This window comes from Anguilla anguilla, chromosome 1 (genome assembly GCF_013347855.1).
Source record: "Anguilla anguilla isolate fAngAng1 chromosome 1, fAngAng1.pri, whole genome shotgun sequence".
NCBI lineage: Eukaryota > Metazoa > Chordata > Actinopteri > Anguilliformes > Anguillidae > Anguilla > Anguilla anguilla.
This window is the reverse complement of record NC_049201.1, coordinates 68075978-68103746: the sequence shown is the minus strand read 5'-3', so window position 1 is coordinate 68103746 and position 27769 is coordinate 68075978. Positions and strand designations below refer to the sequence as shown.

Here is a 27769-nt window from a genome sequence, read left to right as displayed (position 1 = left end):
GGTGTTTGTGCTAGCCGGTGCCCGTGCCAGGCTGCCGCGACGGGTGCTGCTCGATGAGGACCTGGCATTGACCCGGGTGAGACTGGCCCTGCCCACTCGCTGCTCCTCGAGTGTCACAAGTCTGTTTACAGGAAGACAGCAGAAAAAAAGCCTTTAACCTCAGATCAATCACAGGCTCCCAACAGTACTAATGTTTAGTCCTCTTTTCACAATTACATAGAAAAATGGCTTCAGGGTAATGATAAGTCATCTTGTCATATTTAGGCCACTGAGCTGTTGCAGCATTAATTAATGAATAAGCAGCAGTATTTGAAAACACTAAGAAGACAAATACCAAAAATGTGACAAACACTATAGAATTACAATCAATACTGTCTTATGATTTATATTAGAGATCAAATGCATTACCTCCTTGATGATGTATGTTGCATCATCAAATCTGGCCCATCATATCAACCATAATGTTGTCAGGGCTGATGCCAATACATTTGTTATAAGCTATTATCTGCTAATACCAATGCGTCCTTCGATATTACTGTGCAACCCTGTGATCAGTGAACATCTCAGCTGTATGTATTAGCAAAGGCAATATGCATTTTCTTTGGTGAACAAATTACTTGACAGTTGAAAAGTGCATCATCATATTAATAACCATGAGTAGTTAGACAAAGAGTAGGCATGAAACGGCCCATAGCCAAGAGAACCAGGAGCACTTTGCTGTTGGAGGAGAGCTTTCATGCTGAGCTCTTACCTGCGGCACTAGCTCTATGACTTCTGGAGAGCGAGTGACCCCTTCCTTAGAAACGCTCCTCTGCCCCACATGTCCCGCGGCCTCCCCCTGGGGCACAGACCAGCTATCCTGGGTGCCCTTCCTGCAGAACAGACTGGCGCGAGAAAGGGCTATGGGTCAGTTTCACAGTCAGAGCCGGCTCTGTTCCTCAGAGAGCGACCCTCTCTAAAGCCTCTCTGCTACACATCAAAGCCCCATTCTCACTCTGCACCACCGCCCTGTACCATCACACCCAACAGAAAAAGACATTCATTATAGAAATATAAAGTGTGAAAATATACGATAATTCATGCTGCAGATACCCTTAATTGCCAAGCAGTTTTTACACATGACCCATATGTTTACTGTGGAAATTCAGGCCAGGCCACATGCCCAGGTCAAGGGTGCAAAATCAGTGCCCTAATCGCTCACTAGGAATTTAGCTTACAATCCTCTGGATTGCAGGGTCAGCACCTGAACCCGTACCGCAGCAAAGCTACGGAAGGCAGCCTTCAGCCGGTGAATTTCCACATTCCCTCCCGGGAGTTTGAACGGAGTGAGATGTAGGCGTGGATGCACCCCGACTTCAGGACAAATGGTGGTAAGGACCATAGCAGTGTGCGCAGAATGTGAGGCATGCGCAGCCGTGATTTATGTGGCTTTGTTGCGGGAATATTCAGCAGGACAGAATAATGCTGATGAGTAAAGGTGCCACAGGAGGTGAGCTCATGAATTTATTATGGCCTCCCCCACCGCCTCTGATTTACATGATAGGGATGGTAAAGCACTCTCTGAAGAGAGCGCACACAGGAGTCACCTGACAGGGAGGCACGGCTCCCGTGGCGATGACAGGGGAAAAAAGTCATCAACCTGATCGATGGTTTTCGACAGACCGAAGTAAATGATTGCTTATGCGATTTTTATAGATTGGATTAAACTCACTCAGGCCATTACAGTCTGTAAAAATCATAATGTACAAAGCAATCAAATTACCACTGAAGTTATTGCTTTCTACAGGGGTATAGCTAGACAGAAATTCTATTTACTGTGTTCAGGGTGAAAAAAAAAAGTAAAATATAGACCCACCTCAAATTCATGTTTAAAACATCATGCGGCTTTACTGTACTGGGTTATTACTTTACGATCGGATGTAATGTATAAAAATGAACAAGCCATAAGATTATGATCGGCTATAATGTCACAAACAGGAATATAAATTACGCACTGTGTGGTACAGATTTGTCGAAAGCTGGCCTGGGGAAGGATCAGAATGTGACAGATTCTGCTACACGATTTCAGATTGAACGCTAGCGGCATGAAGAGCAGTGCCTCAGCAAAGGGGACGGAGATGGAATGCGTCAAGTGTGCTGTGCTGAGCCCCGCCCCCAGCTCCCCCTGAGGCTACCCGTACCTGCGGCGGTACCCGAACATGAGGAAGAGCACGCAGAAGATGATGCAGGCCATGCCGATGTGGATTCCCACCACAATGCCCGTCATGGAGCCCTCGCCCTCCTGCTTGCAGTTACACGCAGTCTCTCCACCTGCTCAAAGACACGAGCACAGGGTCAGCACTGAGCCAGCTACAGACACAGACACAGACACACACACACAACAACACACACACACACGCACACACATGCGCGCACACACGCACACACACACACAGACACACATGCACACACAAACATACTGAAAGCCATTTGCACTGAAGCAATATAGCAGTACTAAAACACAGAGACAGCAATACAATGAACAAGGAAGCATTAATCAGACTAAGCTTTGTTATTCTGCAGTGCTATAGAACAGGGGTTCCAAAAACTAGGGTCTAGGGTTTAATGAAAGGGCCCTCAGGAGGTTTGGGTATAGTTTAGATTATATTAATTCCGTTTACCAAAGGTTTGTGAACCTCTGTCGCTATGTACAAAGGGAGCGTATGTATTAAACTCAATGGTCAGTTTAAACACGATGTACACAGGTTTATACCGAGCTGTAGAACACTGTTCAGTCACACACCTCCCTACTTGTACGTGACTTGACCTTTCAATACACAGTGATTCCTCAAGCGCTGACTATATCCTGACCCCTGTGCTCAGGAACAAGCTATAAAACAGCGCTGCGACTGTGATCCCAAATAACACTGCCGTTTTAATTACTAATGAGCGCTTGTGGCTAAGAGGCCAATATGCACACAGGCATAATGAGATTGTAATTCCACTTTAGCCCACACAGATAACCTGGTTATTGGAGACTACGGGGGCTGGAATGAAGTGACATCATTCTCCATTCCCTCCATGTGCAAAAACAAATCAAGAGAAACAAAAACAAAAAAGAAAAGCCTTGTTTGTCTTCCAATGCTAACATACGTACAGTGGAGCTGAGCTTTTATGGTTCCCACACAGAGAATCCCCATTCAGTTGAGAAGCCATTAGCTGAGAACTCACATTACCTTCACCTCATTACTTTTATCACAAGAGGTGCTTCTCCACACTTCCCCCTATTCTTCTCCTATCTTTCAGGTGGGGAAGTCACTGTATTGCTATTAGTAATGGGTATAGTTACAGCATACAGCAGGGGCGCGCTTGAAAGTCACAGTCAGGTTTCCATGGTTTTCTTTAAAATCATCAGCCAATTTAGAACTAGGAAAGTAGGTGTGTGGATTCTTTAGCCAATCAGTTACTTAAATTATACACTTAACTCCTGAAATTCACCAAAAAAAACCCAGCACACACCAGTCCTCCAGGCCTATAGCTGTCTGCCCATGACTTATATGCATATAAGTACATGGTACCAACTTGATAAAAAAATTCACAATGAAAAAAATATGAGGAGGCAAATATAGTAGTCTGGTTTTGGACACTACTGCAAACCTACAAACAGGACTGTGTGAAGCTGGATGTGGTGTAATCAATGTAACCAATTAGGCCGATACCACATGCAGTGAAACATGCTTTGTGTGAAATCCAAAGTGTGTCCGCTCCACTTGACTCAGGATTTTGCTGTTTGAATCTTACCGGTGCTGGTCTTGGCACTGGTGCCCTCCTCAGCCAGAGACACGAGTCGCATGTTGCCATCACTGTCTCCATTGCCATTATAGGCCGCCAGTTTGATCTCGTACACGGCCGCAGGTTCTGAAATAGAGTTTTCCAGCTTATTATAGATAAGGAAGCATTTTCTGTTAATCTCTCTATAAAACGCAAAACTGGCAAATTTGGGTCCAACCCTCTCTTTTTCCTGCTGTTGTCTTTTTGGACCATTTCACCAAGAGCTGCCGCACTGAGTCTGGTACATCATTAACTCTAACCCCTTTGTACTGTGACTTGTAACCAATGGGGAGGGACACTGGCACCTCTCCTACATTCACACCTCTCGCTGCATGTCATTCTGACCCACTAATTAACTTATTCATATACAACATAAATGAACCAGTGCTGTGTACAGTTAAATTTAAAAATCAAATAAAAAGCAAATGACAAAGACAACCCTGGCACAAATATCTTCGCTCCTGTTCAAAGCCAGCTTACTTATAATCATATACATATTTAACATTACAGGAGAGCTTATTGGCAGATTGTATAATGTACCATGTGTGCTCAATGCTTAACTGCAAAATATCTATGAGTAATTAATTAACCTATTATGAAGCACTCTGTGGCAAATCAGCAAACAGGCAGAATATTTTATTAATCTACTAGGTGGGTAACCGTCACTTCCAGGATATGTACCCTGGCCTGATTAAGTGGCATTATGAGTAAAGACATCACGTGTGGGGGCCTCACTGACCGAGGTGGGAGATGGTGTGGGTGTTGATTTGGCTGGGCAGCAGATAGGGCCCCTGGAAGTCTGGGTCGGGAACCCTGCGGTGGAACAGCTTGAAGCCGACCAGTTTGCCAGCCTTGCTTGGGAGCTCCCAGAACACCTGCAGAGCGGTGCTGTTCAGAACCTTGGTGAAGAAACTCGGGGCAGTGGGCACTGCAGGAGAGAGAGAGAGAGAGAGGGCAGAAAAGAACGAGGGAATGGGAGGGGGCAAGAGTGCGTAGAGCAGTAAAAAGAGGTTAAAAATAGATGAAAAGAGGGCCCAAGGATGGATATGGGGATGGAGAGAGAGCAGCAAGCAGAGGTAGAGGACAAGAAAGACAGTGAGGCAGCAGGATAAAGAAAAGGAATGGCAGGGTGAAAGAAAAGAGAAATGGAGTAGGAGAGCGTGCCAGAGAGAAATCGCAAGTTAGCGGCAAATTATTAGTAATATGACATTGCCATAAAAAAGAAAAATGCATTCTCCGCTTACAGGTCTAATAAAAGCACAGCATTTATCATTATTTGTATCCCTGCGCCATCACATTCAGCTCGCACACAGTGACTTACCACCCCCTAGTGTCGTAGCAAAAACAGTGTTGGACTGCTGGCTGGCTCCTAAGGGGGAATAGGCTTTGAGGTAGATGGAGTAGGTGGTGGCCGGCTCCAGGTTGCTGAATTCGTGCTGAAACGTGCTCTTACTGACTGCCTCCTGTAGCTCTCGACTGTCTGGCTCTGTGAGGGAAACAACAGCACGGAATGTTCCAGAGAGTTACAGTTTTAACAACGAACCGTCCCGTCGTTTAGTCATCCCCCCGGACCCCGCGCGCCAGCCCGCGGGCCCCTCACCTCCGATCATGCGGATGTGCAGCACGTAGCCGATGATGCTGTCGGTGACCTCGGGCGGCGGCTGCGCCCAGGACAGCTGGAGCGCGGTGGTGGAGAGCGCGGTGGCGGTCAGGTCCTGCGGCGCCTCCGGCAGCTCCTTGGCCAGGGAGACCGCCAGGCGGGCGCTGGCCTGGTTGGTGCCGGCGCTGTTCTCCGCGATGCACTGGTAGATGGCCTCGTCTTCAGAGGTGATGCGTGTCACTGCAAGGGTGCTGGAGGAGAGAATAAATAAAGGATATAAGAGAGCGCGTAGGAATGCTCTTAGTGCTCACGAAACAGAATTAAAAACAAGCAGTGAGCTTTCAGCAACTGTTGCTATATAATACTCCAACTGAACCTGTGAACTATTTGTCTCATGCAAAAAGCATGAGTGGATCTTACTGAAAAGACATAGCACAGTGCTGACATCATGTGGCAGACAGGAAGAACTGCACTAACTGCAGTTTTTCATTTAATCAATCAATTTAATATACAAACCAAACCTTTTATTATTTTAACTAGCCCATATTCCACAGAATACTAAGCATACAAACAAAGCAAATATGTCCTTTTTATTTCTTTTATTCTTTTTTCCAACCGTTTTCATTGCACCCTCATGGGTGTTGCTAAAACATCGTCGGATTTGCTGTTTTGACGTTTGATAAAAATCACTGAATGGGCCTCATTCACAAAACCTTTCTTAAATTATTCTTACTTTTGTTCTTAAAAATGTTCCTATGAAAAACCAATATGTGATTCATGACACATGCGCAGACCTTTGTTTTTGTGCATATCCCAGGTGCATGAGATGATGAATGCTGACTGCACATTTTATGCGCAATACTGTTCATGTGATTAGCAAAAGGAAACAACCAGGAACAAACACAAATAAATAAAAAAATTATGAATTCCGAACATTATGCCTCATTCACGCTTTGAATGAAGCTCAATGTTCTGAAAATTTTTACTTAAGCTCACCTGTTATTGTTGGTGAGTTTCACATTGTCTCCTGGAGTCAGTATCTTGCCATTCTTCAACCAGATCAGATGAGGCTCTGGGACACCCTGAGCTAAGCAAGTAAACACAGCACTGCCCCCTGCTGGCTTTGAGACAGATTGCGGCCACTGCAGGAACTCAGGGGGAGCTGGAATAGAAGAGAAAGATCATTTTCAGAATTGTGCAATATCAAAGCTGCACAGTAGGAGGCAGCACAGGCTTTTGAACAGGCAATAGGTAATCCACTGACCACAAATTCTTTACGTAATGCGTTGAAAGATATTTGTAACCAGGCACCGATTTGTCAGGAAAGAGAATTCCAAAAATAGGCAGAGAGTATAACTCAGCAAGCCTGCTCATGTGTATGTTTTTTCAGTTACCATTTAATTTTCTGAAAACCTTTTTCAATAACAGAATAAAGTGCTAGAAGTACAAATTTGTGTGAAATATAAATCCCAACAAAGAATAATTACAGGGATAATGAAACAACTGCTGTGTTATAGCAGGCCTATGTAAGCATGTGTGTGCATGTGCTTGTGGGTAAGTGTGTTTGAAGCAGACATTTATGGAACAAAAGGACTGCTCAAGATGGAACAATGTCCACACTTACACGAAGGAGATAGAGACCAAGTCAAACATGGACAAACAAGCACGCAGGCAGACACACAAATGGACAGACATAAAATCACGAATAGACGGTAACCTCGGGGTGAAGTCTTGAAGAAGGCAGAACCTTTGACAACAACAATGACAATAGGCTCTCACGAAATGGACAGTCTCCCCACACGGAGGACAGATGTGGGTTCAGCACTAGACTTGACACCCGGTTCAATGCAAACACAATGGGCATATATATATGCAGAACCTGGATCCACGGCCCCTTGCATCTCATTGATCTATTACCAACCCCACCCCCACCCCCACCAGAAAAAGAGGCTCCTCTCAGACCTATTGTAGCGACTCTGGGAAGAGAGTGCGGGAGGGAGGGGGTGTGGGGGCAGGGGGTGCGGGGGAGGCCCCGTTTCAATGGAGAGACATTAATCAATCAGGATGGATTTTATCCCCCCTGCTCTTACCCTCAGGCCCCCATCTCTTTTATTGAGTGGGAAAAAAATAGATTATTTATTTGATGGGTTCGTAAAATCTTAAAAGGGGACCGTTTACTGAGAACACAGTTGACTTTTTTTTATTATATTGTTATAACTTGTAAAAAATTCTATAAAGATACTGGCTGACATTAATAATAATTTTATTAGGAATGTCAGGCGATTTTGTTATTTGTGTTCTAATAGGGCATTGGCCTGGGAAGGAGAGGCAGGTGTGCGGTATGAAAGCCAGACAGAAAATGAGTCACATGTCTAAATATTACCATAGAACCCCTGGGTAAGGCTGCTGCTCCATGTTAAAGGACATTTGAACTTGACCATGTGCATCAACTTCACTGTCTATCAGCTGTGCACTCACTTAATGTTCTGAGGATAAGCCCTGAGGATATATGAAATATATAATATGAAACTGTTCTTTGTGCCATCGGTGTGTAAATACTATAGTGTGCACTCCATAATTTGCCAAGTAATATAATTTATGAAAATCAATAAGGAAGGCCCTCACCAGGTATAAACTAATAAAGCAAGGTTAACTCCACATTGTTCAAGGAACAGTGGTCACCTGACCCTCAGTTACCGAATAAAACAGGCATTTCTTTCAAAAAAATGAATTTAAGGATCTGTGGCTCCACACACAGCCAAATTCCCAGCGTTAAATGTACTCTAACAGAGTTAATGTAGGGACCAAATGCACACTCTTAGAGTGAAAAGCATCCATGTTAGTTTTGCACTGAACATCTTGCTGTATATAAGCACCGAGGCGGCCACTGCATTCTGATTGTTGCCTGGTGTCGCCAGGGCTTATTGTCAGATGCATTGTCATCGTGTTTACAAAGCAGAAGCCCTAGACTACAGCTCTCCAGCGAGGCAGGGATGGTTAGGGTTAGGGTGAGGGGGTGAGGGGCGACCAGTTCCCCAGTAGGAGAAGATAGATGGGTGGATTGTGGGGCTGAATGGGGGCCACTCCAGGCCTCTATACAGGTCCTGAATCGGACCCTGCACGGGGGGAGGGGTGTAATTAATCTGGCCGATCAGACACACTCTTCCAGCCTCGAGTGCTCTTCACACTTGAACTTCACTGGGATGGTTTATTTGTGAGGAGAGGGGCATCCTGGTCTAGGATGGGCCCGCGATTCAAACAAGGGAACCCATCAGCTCCCTGTTTTTCTTTTCTTTCTCTTTATTTTGACAGCACAGGAAAAAGTCATTCAGTTTCTCTTTTAATTGGCAGCTGATTGGCTGAAGGCTTATCTGTTTCTGTTTACTCTACTCCTGGAACACAGGAGGAGAAACATCCTGTGAATATACATCTAGCAGATCCTCGGGATCTATTGAAAAAACTAAACAATCTTGCTGAATGGTTCATGTCTCCATTTGTAATAATGTGTCAGTTTACAGTGCATACCTTCAGCTTTAAATTCTTTAATATGCATCACCTTACATGTGTTATGTTTTCAATGACTGACACATAGTATATCAGAAACAAAATAATATCCAAATGGATTCTTCTTCTGTGCGATAAAAGGGCATCTGACTCAATTCCTGGAGGCTGACAGTTATGCTGGTTTTTTGTTATAAACTGTAATTAAATTCTTATTTAGCTGAATCATCAGTTGAATTTTTCACATTTCTAAAAATGTCATGTCACAGCTCACATGCTGTCACATGCTGAAGGCTTATTCTAAACATTTTAAATGAATAAAAACATCCCTTATTGCTAGTTGTACAAATAAAATTATATTACATTCTTAAAAACAACCATCACAACAAGGTCCATCGCTATAACTCTAATTTCAAAGTGCCTTAAAGGCAAAATCACGACCCATAAAGAAATAACTCGTGTGAAAGGGTCTAAAGAATGTTGAATGAAGCAGGCCTTTTTCTGCCTTGCATATGAAAATGCACATTAAAAAGCCCTGGGATGAGAGAATATGGACAGACTGCCTTCAGGAAAATCTGTTGTGCAAACACAATAGCCCCCGTCCCATGTGACCCTGTCCCTTGAACTTGGCAGTTTCTGTGTCCCCCTCAGTCTCGGCTGTGATGAGAACAACTGTCCCCAAAGGCCGGGGCGCAGGAGCGAGGGGAGGGCCGTCACCCTGCTCCATCAGGACCCATCAATCTCCTCCCCTAACCCAATGCCCCTCCCCCCACTGCTCCGCCCCCAACCCCCTCTCTTTCTCAAACACACACACACACGTTTCCTGGGGGCCTACTGGGAGAGGGTCAGAGGTCAGAGGTGAGGGGGTGATCCTTCACTCTGACATAATTATTCCCTCCCCCTTCCTCCACCCTGCTCTCTCACTCCCCCCCCCCCCCCCCCCCCCCCCTCTCAGATGGGTACCTATTGTCCATCTCTGGTCTGCATCTGTCCAGGCTACTCCACATGCAAGCTGGTCTGTGTCTGCCCACCCCCCCTCCCCCCCAAAAGCTATGGCTAGGGAGTTCAAGGCCAGGGACACGGGATGGGGGGCTGGGGCCACATTCAGCATGTGTGAAAGGGCAGACCTCCACACTGCTCCCCACAGCCCGTGAACTTGGGGGGGATACATAAACAGGCCCCAGCTAGACAGCCAGCCAGACCTTAAACTTGACCATGGAAGTGGGGGCACAGAAGGCAGAAGGCAAAGGGTGTCCAAGTTCAAGTAGATTCTTTGAACCCATCAAGCCTTTTACATTAGCAGACAGATGGTGTAGATAGAGACATACGCACACGCACATATATATGGATATGAGCTCATACACATCAACTCAAGGAGTAAGTGTTCAAAGAGAGAAAAATAAATGATGAGCAGAAAACCTTCACATGCAAGGATTGACAGAACTATATCATACCAAAATAACATAATCAGGTACAGCAATGGAGCAAACTGCCCTGATAGATGGAGATGGAGAGAGTAAACAACTACACACAATGGGAGATAATGAAGGGTTAACAAAACCAATAGACTGAACAGCTTAAACTACATATTGCCCAATAAATACACACTGATAGACGCAGCAATAGATACCCCAGTACAAATCAATACAGAGACAGAGAAATAATTTAATCCATAGTCTCTCATGTATCGAGTAATAAGATAAATTTTCCGCAAGGAAAATGTTTTTCCTGTGGCTGAATGTACAAAGAATTATATATGTTACAGAAGCTAGTCTGTTTTAAATACAAACTCTGTACATTGGATGACCCTTTGCAATGTCTTCATTTTGTGCTTAGAAGTTATTACTGGAATGGAATGTCCAATATGTGGTGCTGTGACCATTGTTTTGGGTCAGACATGTACTTTACTGTACATGTATTTTGTTCACATCCTTGTCCATTACAAAGTATGATGCAGTGTTTAAGATGGGGAACTATGCAAATTTTTCAATTGAAAAAAAAAATGACACACATGAATGTAAAGCCTACAATCACTAAGTAATGATTAGGTGCAGGGATAAAAGAACTGCAGAACAAACTCACAGACATGAAAACAGAAAGGTACTGTCTGCAAATGTAAACAGCACAAAAAGGGACACATGAAAGCACAATAGCAGACATCTTTCAGAGGACACCAGCGTTTGGGTTCATAGTCCCTTTTCCAACATCAATCAATAAATTAATAAATGTGTTACACAGCCATTTCCCTATAAGGGTGCAGCTCCAATCCTGTTGTGGGGGTCTGATAGAAGATGAATTGACTGGGTGTGAAGAGAGATTAAACATAAATACTGGATGAAAACTTTTACATGCAGATATTCTGAATCATTGTACCTACATGCTTTGGATATGTATGCTATTTTTATCCATATATATCTTCATTAAAGTTTCTTGTTATTGTGAGCTGAACAGGACCCTCCAATTGTATTAACAATAAGACCCCGAAATATCAAGAGAATTAATATGTAGACAGGTTCATGATGATGGATGGATTTTGTCAGTGCAGTGCAGTGGGTTGTAGCTTTGGAGCTGAGGGGTCCATTACCCCAGTCCAGCTGGAGCCCAATATCAATGGTTAATTATAAAATGGGGGTTTGTGTCTCACACCAATGGCATAAAAACCAAGCTCCTCGGCAGCGGGGCAAAGGTGAGCACGGGTGGGTGCGAAATAACCCCTAAGGTCACGGCCAAATCCAATGTAGGTTAATATAGTCTGGCCTGCCTAAATTCACCCCCACACTCATTAATTCCTTTCCATCCCCCACACCCATGTTTCTCTGTCTGTGTCACTCACTGCCAGCGAATGGCCACAAATGCTAACGGAACTGGGGTTGGACCCTTTTCTAATAGATGAACAATCATTTCGTTCTTATGGGTTGAAGAAGTGCATGGGCCAAACAAACAAAACTACATTAATTAGCCTTAGGTTAGGTTAAATAAAGGACCAATGAGTCAATATTACGTGGAAGTATTTCAACAAAGATAATTTTCCATTATGTTATTTGCTTGCATCGCAGACATCCATATACAGCGTGTCTTAGACAGTTTATATGTCTACATAATACAGAATATATACCAAAACAATGCAGGCATGGCGTCTTTCATAAGGGTAGATCACCCGTCAATTTGTGTCTCAAGCCTGCAGCAGATAGAGGCAGTATTCCTTAAACATTACTCCTGTCCACAACATGTGGTAAAAGCCAATAGCAGAACCCTAATGTTGGGGTCTTAACTGTTCTGCTCTGTTCTGCTGTAAAGATTTTCCTCAGATGGCAACCATTAAGAACTATGTGAGGAGCACAGGAGACTGTATCCCATTCACCTTTGTGGAATTTACTCACTGATCGCTGTTAGTGAATGCAGAAATGCCAAATGTCAAATAGAAAATGTGAGTGCTGTAATACTATTCTCTACAACTGTACTGGACAACAAGAACACATCCTTGCTGTTATTTCCATGGGTACTAACATGGTCAAACAGATGTGACAGTGTATGGATCTTAGACAACAGGGATCTGTAGTTCAGGTGGAGATCCATCCATCGATCCATTATCTAACCTGCTTATTCCTAGTGAAGGTTGCAGGGGGGCTGGAGCCTATCCCAGCATGCATTGGGCAAGAGGCAGGAATACACCTTGGCCAGGTCACCAGTCCACCACAGGGCACACACACCATTCACTCACACACTCACACCAAGGGGCAATTTAGAGGCAATTTGTGGGAGGAAACTGGAGTACCCAAAGTTAACCCACGCGGACCCAAAGAGAACATCCTGACTCCACACGGACAGGCCCCCAACGGGATTGGTAACCCTGGGCCTTCTTGTGAGGTGACGGTGCTACCCACTGCCACCCTGTCTTGGAGGTGTTCTGCTTAAACAGATGTGTGTGGTAGTGTGTGCTGGTGCCCCCAGCTGTGCCGTCCAGATGCTCACCTTGCACTACCAGTCTCCCTAAAGCGGTACGCCTCATCCTGGTCCCGGGCCGGTTGGCGGAGCACACGTACACCCCGGAGTGCTGCAGGGTCACGTCCGAAATCATCAGGTTGCCTGTTCCAAGCACCTGGATGCCTTCCACTCCAATGGAGCGTCCATCTGGCACACATGCAGAGGGGAGAGAAGTCAGAGCCATGGGGGTACGGGTTACAGATGAGCCTCTCCTTTTTAAAACCCTGTACAGCACCTACACAATGTTCTTTATGTGCCACAACCCTCCATTAAAGTTTTTATGATTTCAGTTTCCTGAATGCAAGGTCTGAAAACTACAAGCCAATGATATTCACTGGAGGAACAAACAAGGAATCATCCTTGTTTGTGCTATGGCAGATGAACACAGCCATATTAAAATGGATCATAAAATACTGGCAAATCTTTAGTTTTAGTGGCAGCTGCTATGGCCCCACAGCTGAAGCCTGTGCTGTGTGGAAGGAGAGGGAGAGCCCAGTCTTACCCAGCCTGCTCCAGGACACGATGGGCCTGGGGTTTCCTGTGGCGATGCACTCCAGGATGGCTGTCTGGTGGACTGTGATGGTCAGGTTCTGGGGACCCGACAGGATCACTGGCTCCTTGTAGGTCCTTGGGGCCGCGACTATGGCACGTTGAAAAGAGTGGGGTGGAGGCAGGAGGTGAGAGAGAAAGCAAAAGAAAAAATAAAAAGGAAAGGAGGAGAGGGAAAGAGAGAAAAATAAGATACCTAAATACCATTTGTGATAATGATAAAAACAAGACTACATCATGTGGCTAGCTGGTGCCAGGAGAATTTGGTGGCTCACTCACCCATTACACTGAGCTGGGCCTCGTGGCTGTAGCGGGTGTTGGCAATGTTGGTGGCGACGCAGCGGTACACTCCGCTGTCTGCCCGCCTCACGCCCGTGATCTGGAGGATGCCCGCAGGGAGCAGGGTGTATCTGCGGAGGAGGCCGGACGGGTCATGTGACAGATCTTCACTCTCTTTCAAGAGGTTCCACTCCAAAGCTCAAATCTTATTTTCGATTTTTAGCAAAAAACTCTTAGCGTAGAATGAAGGTGCCAATGCGAGATTCCCACATTCAGCGTGTGCATGCATGCGTTACCTTTTATCCTGAGTGCCCAGAACAGTTCTGTTCCTCTCCCAGGTGATGCTGGCTTCTGGTATGCCGTTCACCTGGCACTGGAAGCGGGCGACACCCCCCTCATCCACGGACATGGACTCGGGGTGAGTGTGGAACTTGGGGAGAGCTGGGGGAGAGTCCAGCGATTACCTTCCAGAATGTCCCATGCACGCTTTTTTTCCAAGAAAGAGTTTTTTTCCCTGAGCAGTTTTAATTAATTAACTAAACAAGACAGACAATATTTTCAGGGAATTCCTGCGCTCTATCTATCTAATTAAGAAATTAAAACAGCATATTTAGGATTAAAATGAGATCAAATGGGATTTCCACAATTCTCCAAAATGTTCAAAATGTGTTTCCATTTACCGTTTTCTCAAATGCTAGGTAGAAATGTCCATTTATATTTTCCATTACATTAGGGCTCAAATGGGCAAATGGCAAAGCCCAAATAACCTTTTTCATAATCAATATGAGTGTGGTAGTGTGTGCATGTTGGGGAGGGGGGTCTTTAAATGAAAGTGCATTACCATGGTAACCTCTTGCCCAGAGGGAGCACCACCACCCAACCCTGTGACAACCATAATTCTGCTGTGTTACCCATAACCCCCCCTGGTTTTATTTGGCCGAAGGGAGGGGTCAGGGGGAATGGGTAGGGAAAAGGTCGCTTACTCTTTCAAATGGGATGGGGAGTTATTAAATGTGCTATCCCCACTGAGAAGCTTGAAAGATAAAGGGAGATGGGGTTATGGTTGTCAGGTATGATTTAGGTGTACACTGGGCAGAGTCAAATGGAGCACAGACACAAAAGCGTGTTTTGACCAGGATGGGACCTTGTGTAACATGTGAAATTAGTTTTTAATGTTCCTACAAAAAAAAATTCTGGTTATTTTTCAAGACTGTTAAAGGATCTATGTGAATCTTATTTTGCTGCCACTTTTTAAAGACCCGGTGGAAAGATTTCGACTGAATATTTTTTTAGATAAGAGAATATTTTTTTGTCATCTACGAAACATATTTTTCAATACGCTAAAAGGTTTCTGTGTTGTATATGTGTGGTACCACCGCTATTTTAAAATTGTTATATTGTACATCTGCCACTGCAAATAATAATCAATATGATTGTCCTTACTGACATACAAAAACAAACTGAAGACTTGGAGCAAACTGGAACTGTCCCTTCATAGTGTGACATAAATGTGACATAATATGACTCAAAGTTTGAAGTAAATGGAATTTGACAGAATTCCATTTAGCAGAATTAATTGATTTCAAGAAGACTGAGAGACTGCAAATAGGATTGGAATGGCAGTTAAAAAAGGGTAATTTGGTGAAGAACTTTCTGTTACATCCAAAGTAAAATACATCTATAAATACAAAACGTCACATTATGTACTTTACATCGATGGAAATCAACAGTGAGTGGCCAAACAGATTTATCTTCTTAAAGTTCTAGCGTACTTGGGCCAAGCACCGAAGGAAGACCAGAGGGCCCCATAAAATGAATGCCACAGAAATAGCAAGACACGTGGCAAAGATCAGATGGTGTCCAAGCAAATGTAAGATGGAGAAGTGCCCCAGCCCAGATCGCTCACTCACACGCCAGCTGGACCCGCGCCTTGCGGCTGACCAGCATGCCGTAGCGGTTCTGCGCGGCGCAGTCGTATTCGCCCGCGTCCGTCTCGTTGCTCTCCCTCCGCTTCTGGAAGTTCTGGATCAGGAGCGTCCCATTGGCCAGCACGCTTGCCTTGTGCCCAGTGGGCACTGGCACCCCATTCCTGCGCCATGTGACCGAAATAGGCCCTTCCCCTTCCACCAGGCAGTCCAGCATCAGGGGGCGGTCCCGCACCGCTATGACATCATTGGGTTCCATCAGAAAGGCCAGTTCTGAGGCTCTGCCCACCCCTGGGAGAGAAGAGGGATTTGGTGGTCAGCATTGTGCTGGCTGCACAGATGATAATGAAGATGAAGATGAAAGAATGATGCTGACAGAGATGAAGATTGGCTGGATGATGTTGTGAACACAAATGCAGCGGTGAAGAAGATGAAGATAAATAAGTCACCCCCACAATGATGATTTTTGTGAAAAATGAAGCTGATGACAAGTGAGCGTCATCATTAAGATGAAATAGGTGGAAAGGAGCAAGTGAGAACAAGATATGACTTGTTAGGGATGAAAACATTTATTTTTCATCACATCCCGCACCATAACTATGGTGAAAAATGTCTCTTTCCCATCAACGTAATATCAAGCAAACCCTACTAGAATAATCTGTCATTTGAAGTTGTCAATAAAACAGCCTAACCTGAACATGACTGACACTATCTATCCATTCCTACTTTTCCAATGAGGCAAAATTGAATTGTCAGTTCACATGCTTTTGGCAACTACAGGAGTGCACAGCCTGGTGATTGCAGAGGATCGGTTTATGTCCAATTACACAGGCAGGAAGCCCACTTTACACTTGCGCAGAATGTACACCATTCCTTGACGCTCAACAATCCAGACAGCAGACAATGAAAGATCTGAATTCGGTCTTTTACAGTGGTCTTCATGATCTAAAACACAAGGTGAGGCAAAGGGGCAGGAAGGTTATTCAGGTTTATAGACTAATAAAAGTGCTGAGGACTTATTTTATGATGGCCACTAATAATTGGGATGGGGTGAGAGTAAGGGACTTGTAAAGATAACTGATAGGATTCTCCCCAAGCAGACACTGATATCATCGATCCAGGCTTTTGCATGTGTGAGTGTGTGTGAGTGCATGCATGTGTACTTTAATTATTTCCCATTAGCAAGCTAAAAGGGAACATCATACAACATCTTTAAAGGGCATCGCCATTGTCCTGTCATTACTGTAAAAAATCTACCATAGGTAATAAATAGGTTAACGAGCACCATCAATTACATAGAGACATTCATTGTGGAATGAAACACAGAGGCAGTTTTCCTTTTGATAGATTTTTCCAGAACAAAATTACCTCAACTTTGTCATTTAAGCCCATCACCTGACACCTAACTCAAGTTAAATATGTTGTGTAGACCTAGTGCAGAAAGTGCAGTTGTGATTCTTTTTAAAAAAAAAAGCTATTTTTAGACTAACACTTTGTGAAATGTGTTCCAAGCCTTTATTTATATTCCTAGATTCTGAGAAAATCTGTAGCTGAGTGTTTTATATCACGCAGTAAATTTCATACCATCATTAAATGAGTATCTCTTTCCAAATCAATAAAATTGGCATATTTCTCAACACAGGAGACCCCTAATGAGCCCTCTGAGATTATGCATGCAAACTAGTGTTCAAGGCAAAGGAATGAAAGAAAATTAATAACCTACAAGGAGGCCTTCTTCCTTGCAAATAGCTCTTGGTTTATATCTCTGCCATGCCTTGACTTTGCGGCAACCAGCCCCTCATTTGCTTAATAGTGCCTTAATTACAGCCGAAGATCAGTCATGTTAATTAGGGATTAACGGGAGAAGAGCACCCTGTGAAAAAGCGGCGATCGCTCTCTCCCTCCCAGCGCCGGCCCGCGGTACCGCGCCAATGCGAGCGAGGCCGGATGAAAGGCGATGGGAACCACATGGAGGCCCAGCAGAAAAGTGGGACACGGCAGACACAGCGGTGAGGCCGTCCCCTCCTACGGAACGGCCCCGGCGCTGTGTCTGCTGGTGACAGCTTCATTCTTGGGAGGGAAGAACTTTGTGAAGAAGCGAAAAAAGCAGGAGACAACAGCGCAGGAGGGGGCCCCCCAAAAATGGATGGATGGCGTTGGGGACAGGGGGCTGTTTGAGTAGATTTTTCAGGGTGAACTTGCACTTGACATTCCCTGGGCTGATTGATAGCTCTGTTAGTGTTCCTCTCTTCTGTGCAAGATCTACGGCACCCCCCCTTCCCCGACTCCCCACCCTTTCACAATGGGGCAGAATGCCATGGAGTCATTGATCCAAAGAGGGCCACACAATACAAGAGTTTTTGGAAGAGGAGAAAGGGGGGTGGGTTGGGGGGTTATGTTGGGATGACTTCTATTGAGTTGGAGTGGAGGAGTAGTCTAGTGATGGCACCCCATCCCCCAACAACCCCAAAGTGTCTCCCCCAGCCACCATCCACTCTCAGGGAACCATCTGCCCCCCTTTTACCAACCCCCCCCCCTCACCCACCCCGCCCCCCATCTCAGTCTCCCCTTTTCACTCGAACTTGGAGGTGACTTTCCCATGCCACCCGATCACTCAAATCATGCGCTCGTCCCATCTCATAGTCCACCCCGCCGACACGCCCGTCTCCCCATTCTTCTCCCCATTTCAGGATCTCCAGACATGGTCTCCCCGCCATGACCTCAGTAATGTCCAATACCCCCTCTCCCAGCTGTTATAAGGGGAAAAAAACAACACTGGCTAAATCAAAATTCGCACTTGAACTTGGGTGATGGGATGTGAAATTGAGACGCTTTCAGCCACCGCATCTGCCTCAAAGTCTGCGGCATGTGAACGCCCTGACCCCACCCCCCGTCTAGGCTAAACTTCATAACATTGTCTACGACCAGCAACCTGCTCAACCACAACATACTAAACTCATATGACCACATCAGCCCTACCTCTGAATCTCAGTGTCTCCATCATCGACTGTCCACCATTTTCTCCCATTTACAAACACCAGCCCATCAGAGGCCTTAATCTCCCACATTTGGCTCTTCTCCAATGCATGCTGTGTAGCACTGATTGCCAGAACTTACTCAGTGTGCCAAATTAACTTCCCTTTTCTGCCACACCACTCTTAATCCAGTGTCATGGCTTTATTCTAAATCCAGCAAGGTTCTCATACAAAAGCCTTCATGGTAGCACTACTACATGTTCATTTTTTGCAAAGCAGCATGTCAAGAATGAAAGTATGTTTAATACCTTAAAACTGTTCAAGACCTCAGCACTAAAGTACAACCTTTATAAAAAATGCAATAGTTTTTACTTGAATTGAGATTTTCATATAGCATATAGTGGGACTAGGTGCCAATTCTAGGACCATATTCAAAGATTTACCTTGCGTCAAGCACCAGAAGCTCATATTCACAAATTTACAATGTGTTAATGAATTACCATTCACCTCAAGTATTATTTTGTTGTTTTTTCACCAAAGTGACCCTATCCAGTTGGAAATGGTGATTGTCTACTAGACAAGCCTAGAACAGGACAAATGTTATATTGTGCGTTTGCTTTGTTTTCGCATTTTGAATTAATGGATTTTATTTTTTAATGGATTAAATGAATGGATTTTATATTCCAGTGTAGAACATTTATAGTTAACAAAATCGCCGCTTTTATTCTGACCTGGGATTTTAATGTATCTGCCGCTGAGGAGTCAGCATTTAGTACTACACATCCCACCCTACAGTCTGCACCTGGAGCACACTGCTATTCTGGGGGCAGAAAAAAATCTCTGCTCTGCTGTGTTCTAAGCCAGAGCGGCTTCCCATGTTTCTGTTCTCTGGGGTGATATCCAGCAGATGGAGGGGCTTTGACTCAGCAGAGGCCCAGGCTGCAGACTCCCGAGGTGCTAACGACAGCCTTTGTGATTCAGCGGTCCCAGAGGACGCCTGCACCACACGGCAGACACCGCAGACTTCAGCGCACCCAACGCCTGACACTGTGAGGCCCCAGCAGCAGCCTCTTGTTGAGGAAGTGTTGGCTTTGGATACCTGGAGATCTCAGCACTTATAATACAAGCAGAGTGTACAGGGAGCAATGAATTACAGGGGTTTTTTCCCCACACGATGGCCTTCACCAGACTATAAAATTTCTATTCTTAGATATATAGAAACAAAGCAATGAACTCAGCAATGATCCTTTATAAAGGATTGGTATGAACCACGGCCATAGCAGGTGCTTTCAAAATGATGAAAGTCACCATTTGAAACCTATTACTTTTCCCACCTTGATTATGGAAAAGCGATAGAGCACTAGTTCATTGGGTTTTTAGGAACCTTTGCTCAAGGATAACTATAACAAAATCAATACCACTGGTATAGCCAGCCTAGAGCACAGGAAAAGGCAAAGGGTTAGATGGGTTCTTCATTAAATCAGGCCTTTTCAGTTGGCTTTCCCAGATGTATTTTTGCATCACGAATGGCGGGCCATCTCTCCCAGACTTTCTAGTAAAGTATTGTGGGACCTCTGTGCCCTTGGGTGTGACTGAGTGTTCAAGTTTAGGGATGAATTTGCACCCCATCTGGGGATGCATAATGAAAAGACGGGTTTGGAAGGCTGTCCAGAACAGTGGGACCCACCACCCCCCCAATCCCCAAAAAGGCCATCCTTCCCACCCTACCCCCAGACTGTGACCCCAGCCCCTTGGGGGTCATGAGAGAGTTGGCGGCGGAGCTGGGGTGGCGGACAGCTTGCGTTTGGCCACCAAAGCCCCCCGTCACCGCCCCCCTTTGTCTATTGTCCCCACGGCTGCCCGTGAACTTCACAGTCCATTGTGACCGTTGTAGTGCTAAGCCCCCCAAGAAAGCAAAAGGGTTTTGGGGAGACCAGGATAAGGCAAACACAAGCAAATCCCTTCATTGATTGCATTCCCTTCTCTCTCTCACTCTGTCTTCCATGGATGTTGGGGGGAACCAGTAAACCCTGGATGCAAGTCAGGACCAGAATCCTAAATTGAAATGTCCCGTCCTATTCCGCTCACCCTTGAGTAGTGATGCATGGAGAGAAAGGCGAAAGAGTTCTCGATCTTCATGCTCAATATACAGAGACCAAGACAATCCCTATATGAGCAGTGAAACACTGTTGGGATGTTCTTATACTCAAAGCTTGGTCTCAAAATATAATAGCCCTGTGCTATTAACTTCTCTTTGGGTAAATGCGTTAGACAAATGGGATGGTCAGGTTTACAGGTCCATAAAACTTTCAGGGTGCAGACTGCAAATCAATGCATGCAAAAAGAACACTGTCCTTTTTGGCTTTAGTATGTTGCATATGGTATTTAACTGCCTTAGCACCTATATGAGTGCTCCAACTCAAAAGTGTGGGATGCAAGTATCTCAGCATCCTGGTCCCAGAACTGGCTGCATGTATTTATTCACAATATAACCCCCCCAACCTCCTACAAATAAACAAATAAATAAATAATAGAACAAAAAATGAGAAAGCCTACGTTGAAAAACTTTTCTCCATGCTTGGAAACACAAGGCCTTTGTGCAGGATTACAAATGTATACGCGGCCAAAGAACCCCTCCCCTCCCGCCACCCTATTATCTCCAATAAAGCTGGAGAATTGGAGGAAACAATGGCTGAATACAGACCATGCAGGGAAGACACTGAGAACCCAGGAGAAGGATTCGAATCCGGGGGCAGCATGAAGCGCAAAGCCCAAAGCTGCTCCTTTGTCCCACTAATGGGAGTTAAACTCGCTCACTTTTGGGCAGCCATGAGCTCCTTTGAGGCAAGCAACGCAAACATGCTAATATCGCCCAACCGCCTTTGTTTAAAGATTGATCGTCATTAACTGGCGTCTGCCAAATTAGGAGTCATGTAAACATGCAACCGTTTCCGATTGGGAGCTAAACAAATGGTTCCAAGCCATACATTTACCTCCCCCATCCCCACGTGAAAGGGCTGGCTAATTTCTCTGTTTAGTACAGTGCAAGTGCTGCTGTTGCTTCACATGATATTACCAACAAACAAACAGAGCTGTATTAACTTTTATTATTAATATGCTTGAAATGCCAATTGTCCTGTTCTGTGGTAATATTTCCGAAACCGGCTAGCCATCCTGTTAACCAGGATTTCTGCCCTAACAACCAAGCATCAGAAAGTGTATGATTATGGGTTTGCTTTTTCTATCAGTCATTATTTATCTCTCATGCCGTTGATGGTCTCACAAAACTCATTTATAAGACAAATTAAGTTGAAACGTAGAATGCAGGTGTATTATCCAAGATAATACAGACAGCATGAGCGACCTGCATTTGCAGATTGGATGGCCTTTAGTGTTCAATACTCAGAAAATTTACCGGCCTGCCAAGCCTGTTACTTAGCAATCAATACCCAAGGATGTCTAATATGAGTGAGAGAAAACCACATCTCTCGCCCCCTAGTCCTTAATTATTGAAGTGATGAGCACCCTAAGGGACAGTTATTATGCCATTAAGGTTTAATTAAGAAACTGAGGCACCATGGGTCAAAGTCCCAATGAACCAAGGACTAAGAAGGTCGACATAGCCAGTGCATACTGTTCTTCCCATTTCTGTCGCCTATACTTTAACTGGGTAATTTTAAACATTCCATAGCTTTTGAATACCACATTCAGACCTCATTCAACCTTTTTTAAAGGCCAATATCGGTTGATCAAACTGCATCATGAACCATTTTATCATTTAAACTCAGAGGACCTACATGATTGGTTTGAGTGTCAATGCAAGAAATATCCATTTGATTTGCACTATGTTTTTGTTATTTGTCAAGTGTGTGAAGACTGATGGATTTCAATTCAAAGAACATGGAAAGGGGTTTGACTTTAATTAAAAACAACACTGGTATAAAGGTTACTCAAGTTTTTTTTTCTGATCACTCAGGGGACATAGGTACTGTTTTAATTAAAATATCTGATGTATTGCAGTGAAATGGACATGTGTTCTTTAAAATGGGATTGTGTGGATTAGCATTCAATCATGTAGGCTTCTTTGGAAATCTGTCAATAAACACATCCATCAATAAACACACACACCAAGACCAATACAGTACATAAAGGAACCTGAAGGACAACTGATATAGCACACATGGGTCTAGCCTGTTGTGTGTCTATCTACTCTACCCACACAAGACACAAATGAAAAGGTGATTTAGAATCATAATGATTCACTTCAAAAAATGGCTTGTAATTGTGTTACATCGATACTAATGACAGCTTCTGAAAAATAGATGTTTGGTGATGTTATCAGCCTAAGGGGTTGTGACTGTAAATTATGTCTCCATATCTGACATAACATCCACAACTACCACAGAAGATGACAAAAATAAAAATGTGTTTAGGGTCAGAGACAGAAAAAAAGACACAGATATGTTGTCTACCTTTATATCGAAACCTGAAACATTAATCCACAGATGTTCACCTGTATCATTGGTAAACAAGAACATAAAAATATTGTGAATACCAGCGTCTCAGCTTGCCTGGTTATGGTCTAACAGTACCTTTAGGGCCAATTCGTCCACTGTTCAACTGGTGAATGAAAACCCTTAATTGCTCCTGTTGGAAAATCTCCTGTGTTCATGTTTAAATACTTTATAATGTTGAAATGAAGACAACACCCATCTTCACCCCACTTCATGGTTATATTTTCTAAACTACAAGTTCCAGTTCAACAACTTATGATCACTAATCAAATCAGTGATCACTGGCTCAGAGAAAGACATGCCAAATAAAGTGGACTGCAGTAAAGTGGAGTTTTCTATGTGCTCCAAGGTGGTAATCAGACAAAATGGTCACATTTGTCAGCAAATTCACCATGTGGATAGTTATTAGCATAGATATTTAACATTTTAAAACACAAAACGTGTACTTCACTGTCTGTGAAAACCTACCACACACAGAATTTTGGGAAGATTACCCATGAAGCTACCATTGTTACTTCTACGATATTAGAGCAGTGAAAATAAATGGGTTTTTCTGTGGGAAAGACACTCTGCACCCCTCATGCATATGCCCTCACAGCCATTCCCACACTTCAGGACAAAGTTTAGCCCTGATTGTGTCGCTACACGGATCCCTGCCATGGCAGCACACAGTCACATCAGCTCATAAATGTAGTGTCGCTGGGTTCCCCCTGTGCCGACATTGAAACTCTGGCTCCCGTCCTGGCAGGATTCAATTTGACTTAATTGCAGATCCTTCGGATTAGCCCCCTAAATCAGAGGGGTGTCTTGCTGGATTAAAAGGGTCCTATCTGTGCCAGGACAGGGTGTGTGGAGGTGTGAGCAGGGGGTTTGGTAGTCAGGAGCATGGTCCCAGGCAGCTGTGGAGGGATTAGTGTCCCCCCATTTAATAAGATCTCAATCAGGGGCGCTCCGCAGAAGGCCAGGCCAGTCTCATGGAAATGAAGGCGTGAGGGCTGGTCCGTGTGGTGGCTGGGGTGGGCTATTGTCATCGTCTACACGGCTTTTCCCGGCTGGTCTGTTGACCACAAGGGGGTTATAAGGGTTAATCTCCCCAGTCTCGGCCCCCCCACCTCTGTCTTGGTCAGGCCCCCAAACCCTAGTTTCTCTGGTCCCCATCACAGTGGGTACACTGGTTCTCTCCCTCTTGGTTCTGAAACTACAATGGGAATTCCAAAAGGTCTGTTCTGGGGCTCACGGCAGCTACAGGACAGCACAACGGCTTTTGAGAGTCACTGGGTGGAGGTGTCACCAGGAACCAAAGTAAATGTGCTAAATGAGCTCGTATATTGCCTTTGGTTGGAAATCACAATTTTTTATTTATACCGGTCTAATCATAATGTGACTGACAAAATAATCATTTGAAAAACTAAGATGGACAAAATATCAGTCAGGATGTCCTAAATGATTAGGGGAGGACTTAAAGTCAATCCACAGTAAAAGTTAATTCAACTCTCGAGTACTTATGAGAATAATTGGGACCATGTGTACCTTGTAAAAGTGAAATTAACACTGAACATTTTACTGTGTGCCCCTTCCTCATTCATAACTGGGCATAAGGAGAGGGGGATGATAAGACACATTTTGATTAAAGTCCTGCCCAAGACAGAATTACACTAATGTAGTCCTTTAAACTTGCAGTCTGATCATTAATGTGTGAATGGAACTTGTGCATGCCTTGCATGCTGTCCTAACAACCCTGCAATTATGTGCCACAGCTTGATCAGTTTGGGTCTCATTATTTACTATGAGCATCAACTCGCCCACAACAGAGCTGATTAGAATCTTAACAAGAGCTGAAAAAACCAGGAGTTGGATCATTGTGCACTGATATTTCTGGGGGTGCACTGTTAAAAAGTTATTTTATAAACGCAATATCAATGCCCAACAACATTACTCCCTGACTCAATCTTCAAGTGAATCTAATTTTTAAAAGAAACACTTTTGGAAAGAGAAAAGCCGGTGCATACTTGAAACATGACTTGGCCACTGGTCACAGATAAGCCTCTAATTGGATAATATGGGGATGGGGAATGAGTTAGACATATGATGTTATGATATTTGATAACTGAGCTTTACTGGCCTTGACTTACACAGACAATTGATTCCCTGGAACACATATGCCTGGTCAGGTGGGCAAGTAAAAATTTGCCAATGCCATTAAAAGATTGTTTTGAAAATTCACAAATATAACTGGATATTTCTCTACAGAAATATTGTTTGCCCACTATGATTACTTGAGGGCTAGGTTTATACCTCAGGAAATAATCTCTATTTGCCCCTGCATTCATGATAAAATTAAATATTGATATTCAAACTATAGTTGCCAATGTCGTTGAGTGTAGGTTCATTAAGCTTAAGTAATAATGATTAAAATATTTAATAATTTAAATATTTAACTTAATTCCGCAGTTTGAGCTTTAAAAAGTGCAATACAGACGAAAATTTCATTAAAAGGTTATATAATTCGCTGTTTAAAAAACGGGAACTGACTGCTTTTTCAATGCCCATTACAAACCATAAAAGGTCAAAGAAATATGCACGCCCTGTCTAACCAAACTAAATAAAAGCCATATAATTCATATGAGAAGAAATTGGCGACTGCTCCTGATTGCTAGTGTTCCTGCAAGTCTCTTGTAACCAAAACAATGTTGTAAATAAATAATGACCCCCGTGATGCCATGTTTATCTTCATACAGGTTTAATTGCCTCGTTAATTGGGTCAAATAAACTTCCTGGTTTCCCATGGGTTGTACACAAAGCATATGCAGTATTATCAGCGGTAATTGGGTTTTATACAAGAACAGCTTCCACTTATTACAGCTCCCATTGTTGGAAAAACGTGGAAGTTACAGAAGTGGTTCGGAGCAGTAGAAGTATTTTCCAGTCTCCAGGTAAGTTGGAACGTATCGGTCAAACAAATTTGAGAAAGAATTCTTCAACTACTTACGCATTTTCTGGTATCTCGAAAATCCAAGACATAACTAATATTCAAAAACTAGTCTATCATATGAACAGTTTCTTGAGACCTGATTGTCCCTAAACGTCTGACAAAACGTAGCCTACCAAGTGTGCACAACTTAATTGCGTAAAACATACTGCCAAATTGCGTAACTCCAATGTAAAGGAAAGCGCAAACTCCAATCCAGCGATTTACACCTGACAAACGGCACAGTTTTCCATTTAAACTGAAAACAGAAACAATTTAAAAATGTGCACAGCGTCAGTCTTAAAGGGTTGTCTTCAATAAAACAGAAGGAATAATCGGAGCAATAAACGTAGTACAAAAAAATTCGTGCGCAATTACACATGAACTTGAACTTGTACTTTGCCGGACAGTATGGAGGATTGGTGAACTTCAACATTGTGAAAGCCACGCATACGGTGCAATTATTTGAGCCCCCACATTTCCACATATTCCTCAACATTTCCAAATATTTTCACCAGATACAGCCTACTAATTACCCGGTGACAATGCGATAGATATGTGCACGCGTACCTCCATTTGTATTCCAAGCAAAAGCAACGCATCTTGGATGCTCATGATCACAATGAGATTCTCTTATAAAGCATTATAACTCATACTTCACACACAGAATAGACTTCAAAAGTACACACACTTCTTTCATTATCATTTTTCAGAAAGGTTATATTGCATGCAACATCTTTCAACACATACCCTAAACATACTTCAGTTTATGATGTAGCCTAAGATCAAGTTGGACTCAATCAATCTTTAAAGTTTACATTTAACCCATTACGTACTTCCCAGCATAAACTGAGCCTTCCTCTTATTCTTGTTTTACGTCGGCTGCAGTGGTAAACATTTAACTACGCCACCACTTGACTCTTAGCCTCGCCGTACTCTAGTCTAGAAGTTGTGATGTCGATGTTAAATCTTTTTAATAGCCCATTGCCATACCCATACACCGTGAAAATGTCTTGTTCGCCGTGATAAGAAACAGGGTTCACTGTACTATCACGTAACACGCGGTCAATCACTAGGCTACTACCTGTAATACTGATATTCAAACCTTAATGTCGGTTATTCGTGACCTCTGCAGTGAACAAATATAGCCATCGGTTTGGGTTAGTTCATAGAGCCATAGGGCTTTTCAATAGAGTTATAATAGCTAACATTCAAGGCACAAATCAAGAGCTTGCTGTGATGATCTTCAAATAGCAACTGTCTCGTATAATCACTGCAAAGCACAACCTGACACAGTCAACGTGACATTTTAGCCTACATCTCAAAGATGAGTAAAATAAAAGTAAAGCATTTCAACACACTGCGTCGGTAAATTTAACAGAATCGTATCCAAAGATCTGTATAGGGTGTTTCCCTTTACATATGCTTACCAACATTTTCTTAGCTTTTAAATTAGGATTTTCAGACAGCGAAGCATCACTAATCAGCCATCTCCAAAACTAAAAAGTTTCTGGTTCTAGAGACCATCGTAGCCCGCAAATCAAGATGGTATTTTAAAAAGCACACTTACTTGAACAGGTAAGCATCACCAAAAAGGCAAATAAAATCCGTGCCATTTTCAAATAAATCCGTTATCAATTCGCGGGGTGAACAAGGACCTGAAG

General features: G+C 43.7%; 1 protein-coding gene across 1 annotated transcript; it reads right to left on the bottom strand.

The window, feature by feature from the left end:
- Positions 1–27769, bottom strand: LOC118211407 (immunoglobulin superfamily DCC subclass member 3-like). The gene is made up of 14 exons (XM_035388601.1): positions 27676–27769; positions 15634–15939; positions 14020–14164; positions 13724–13854; positions 13398–13535; positions 12884–13042; positions 6407–6572; positions 5411–5661; positions 5132–5296; positions 4550–4738; positions 3781–3897; positions 2181–2310; positions 752–884; positions 1–121 (listed from the first exon to the last, which is right to left on the bottom strand). The coding sequence occupies exons 1-14, from the start codon at positions 27719–27721 to the stop codon at positions 11–13; spliced, it is 2187 nt and encodes a 728-aa protein (XP_035244492.1). The 5' UTR covers positions 27722–27769; the 3' UTR covers positions 1–10.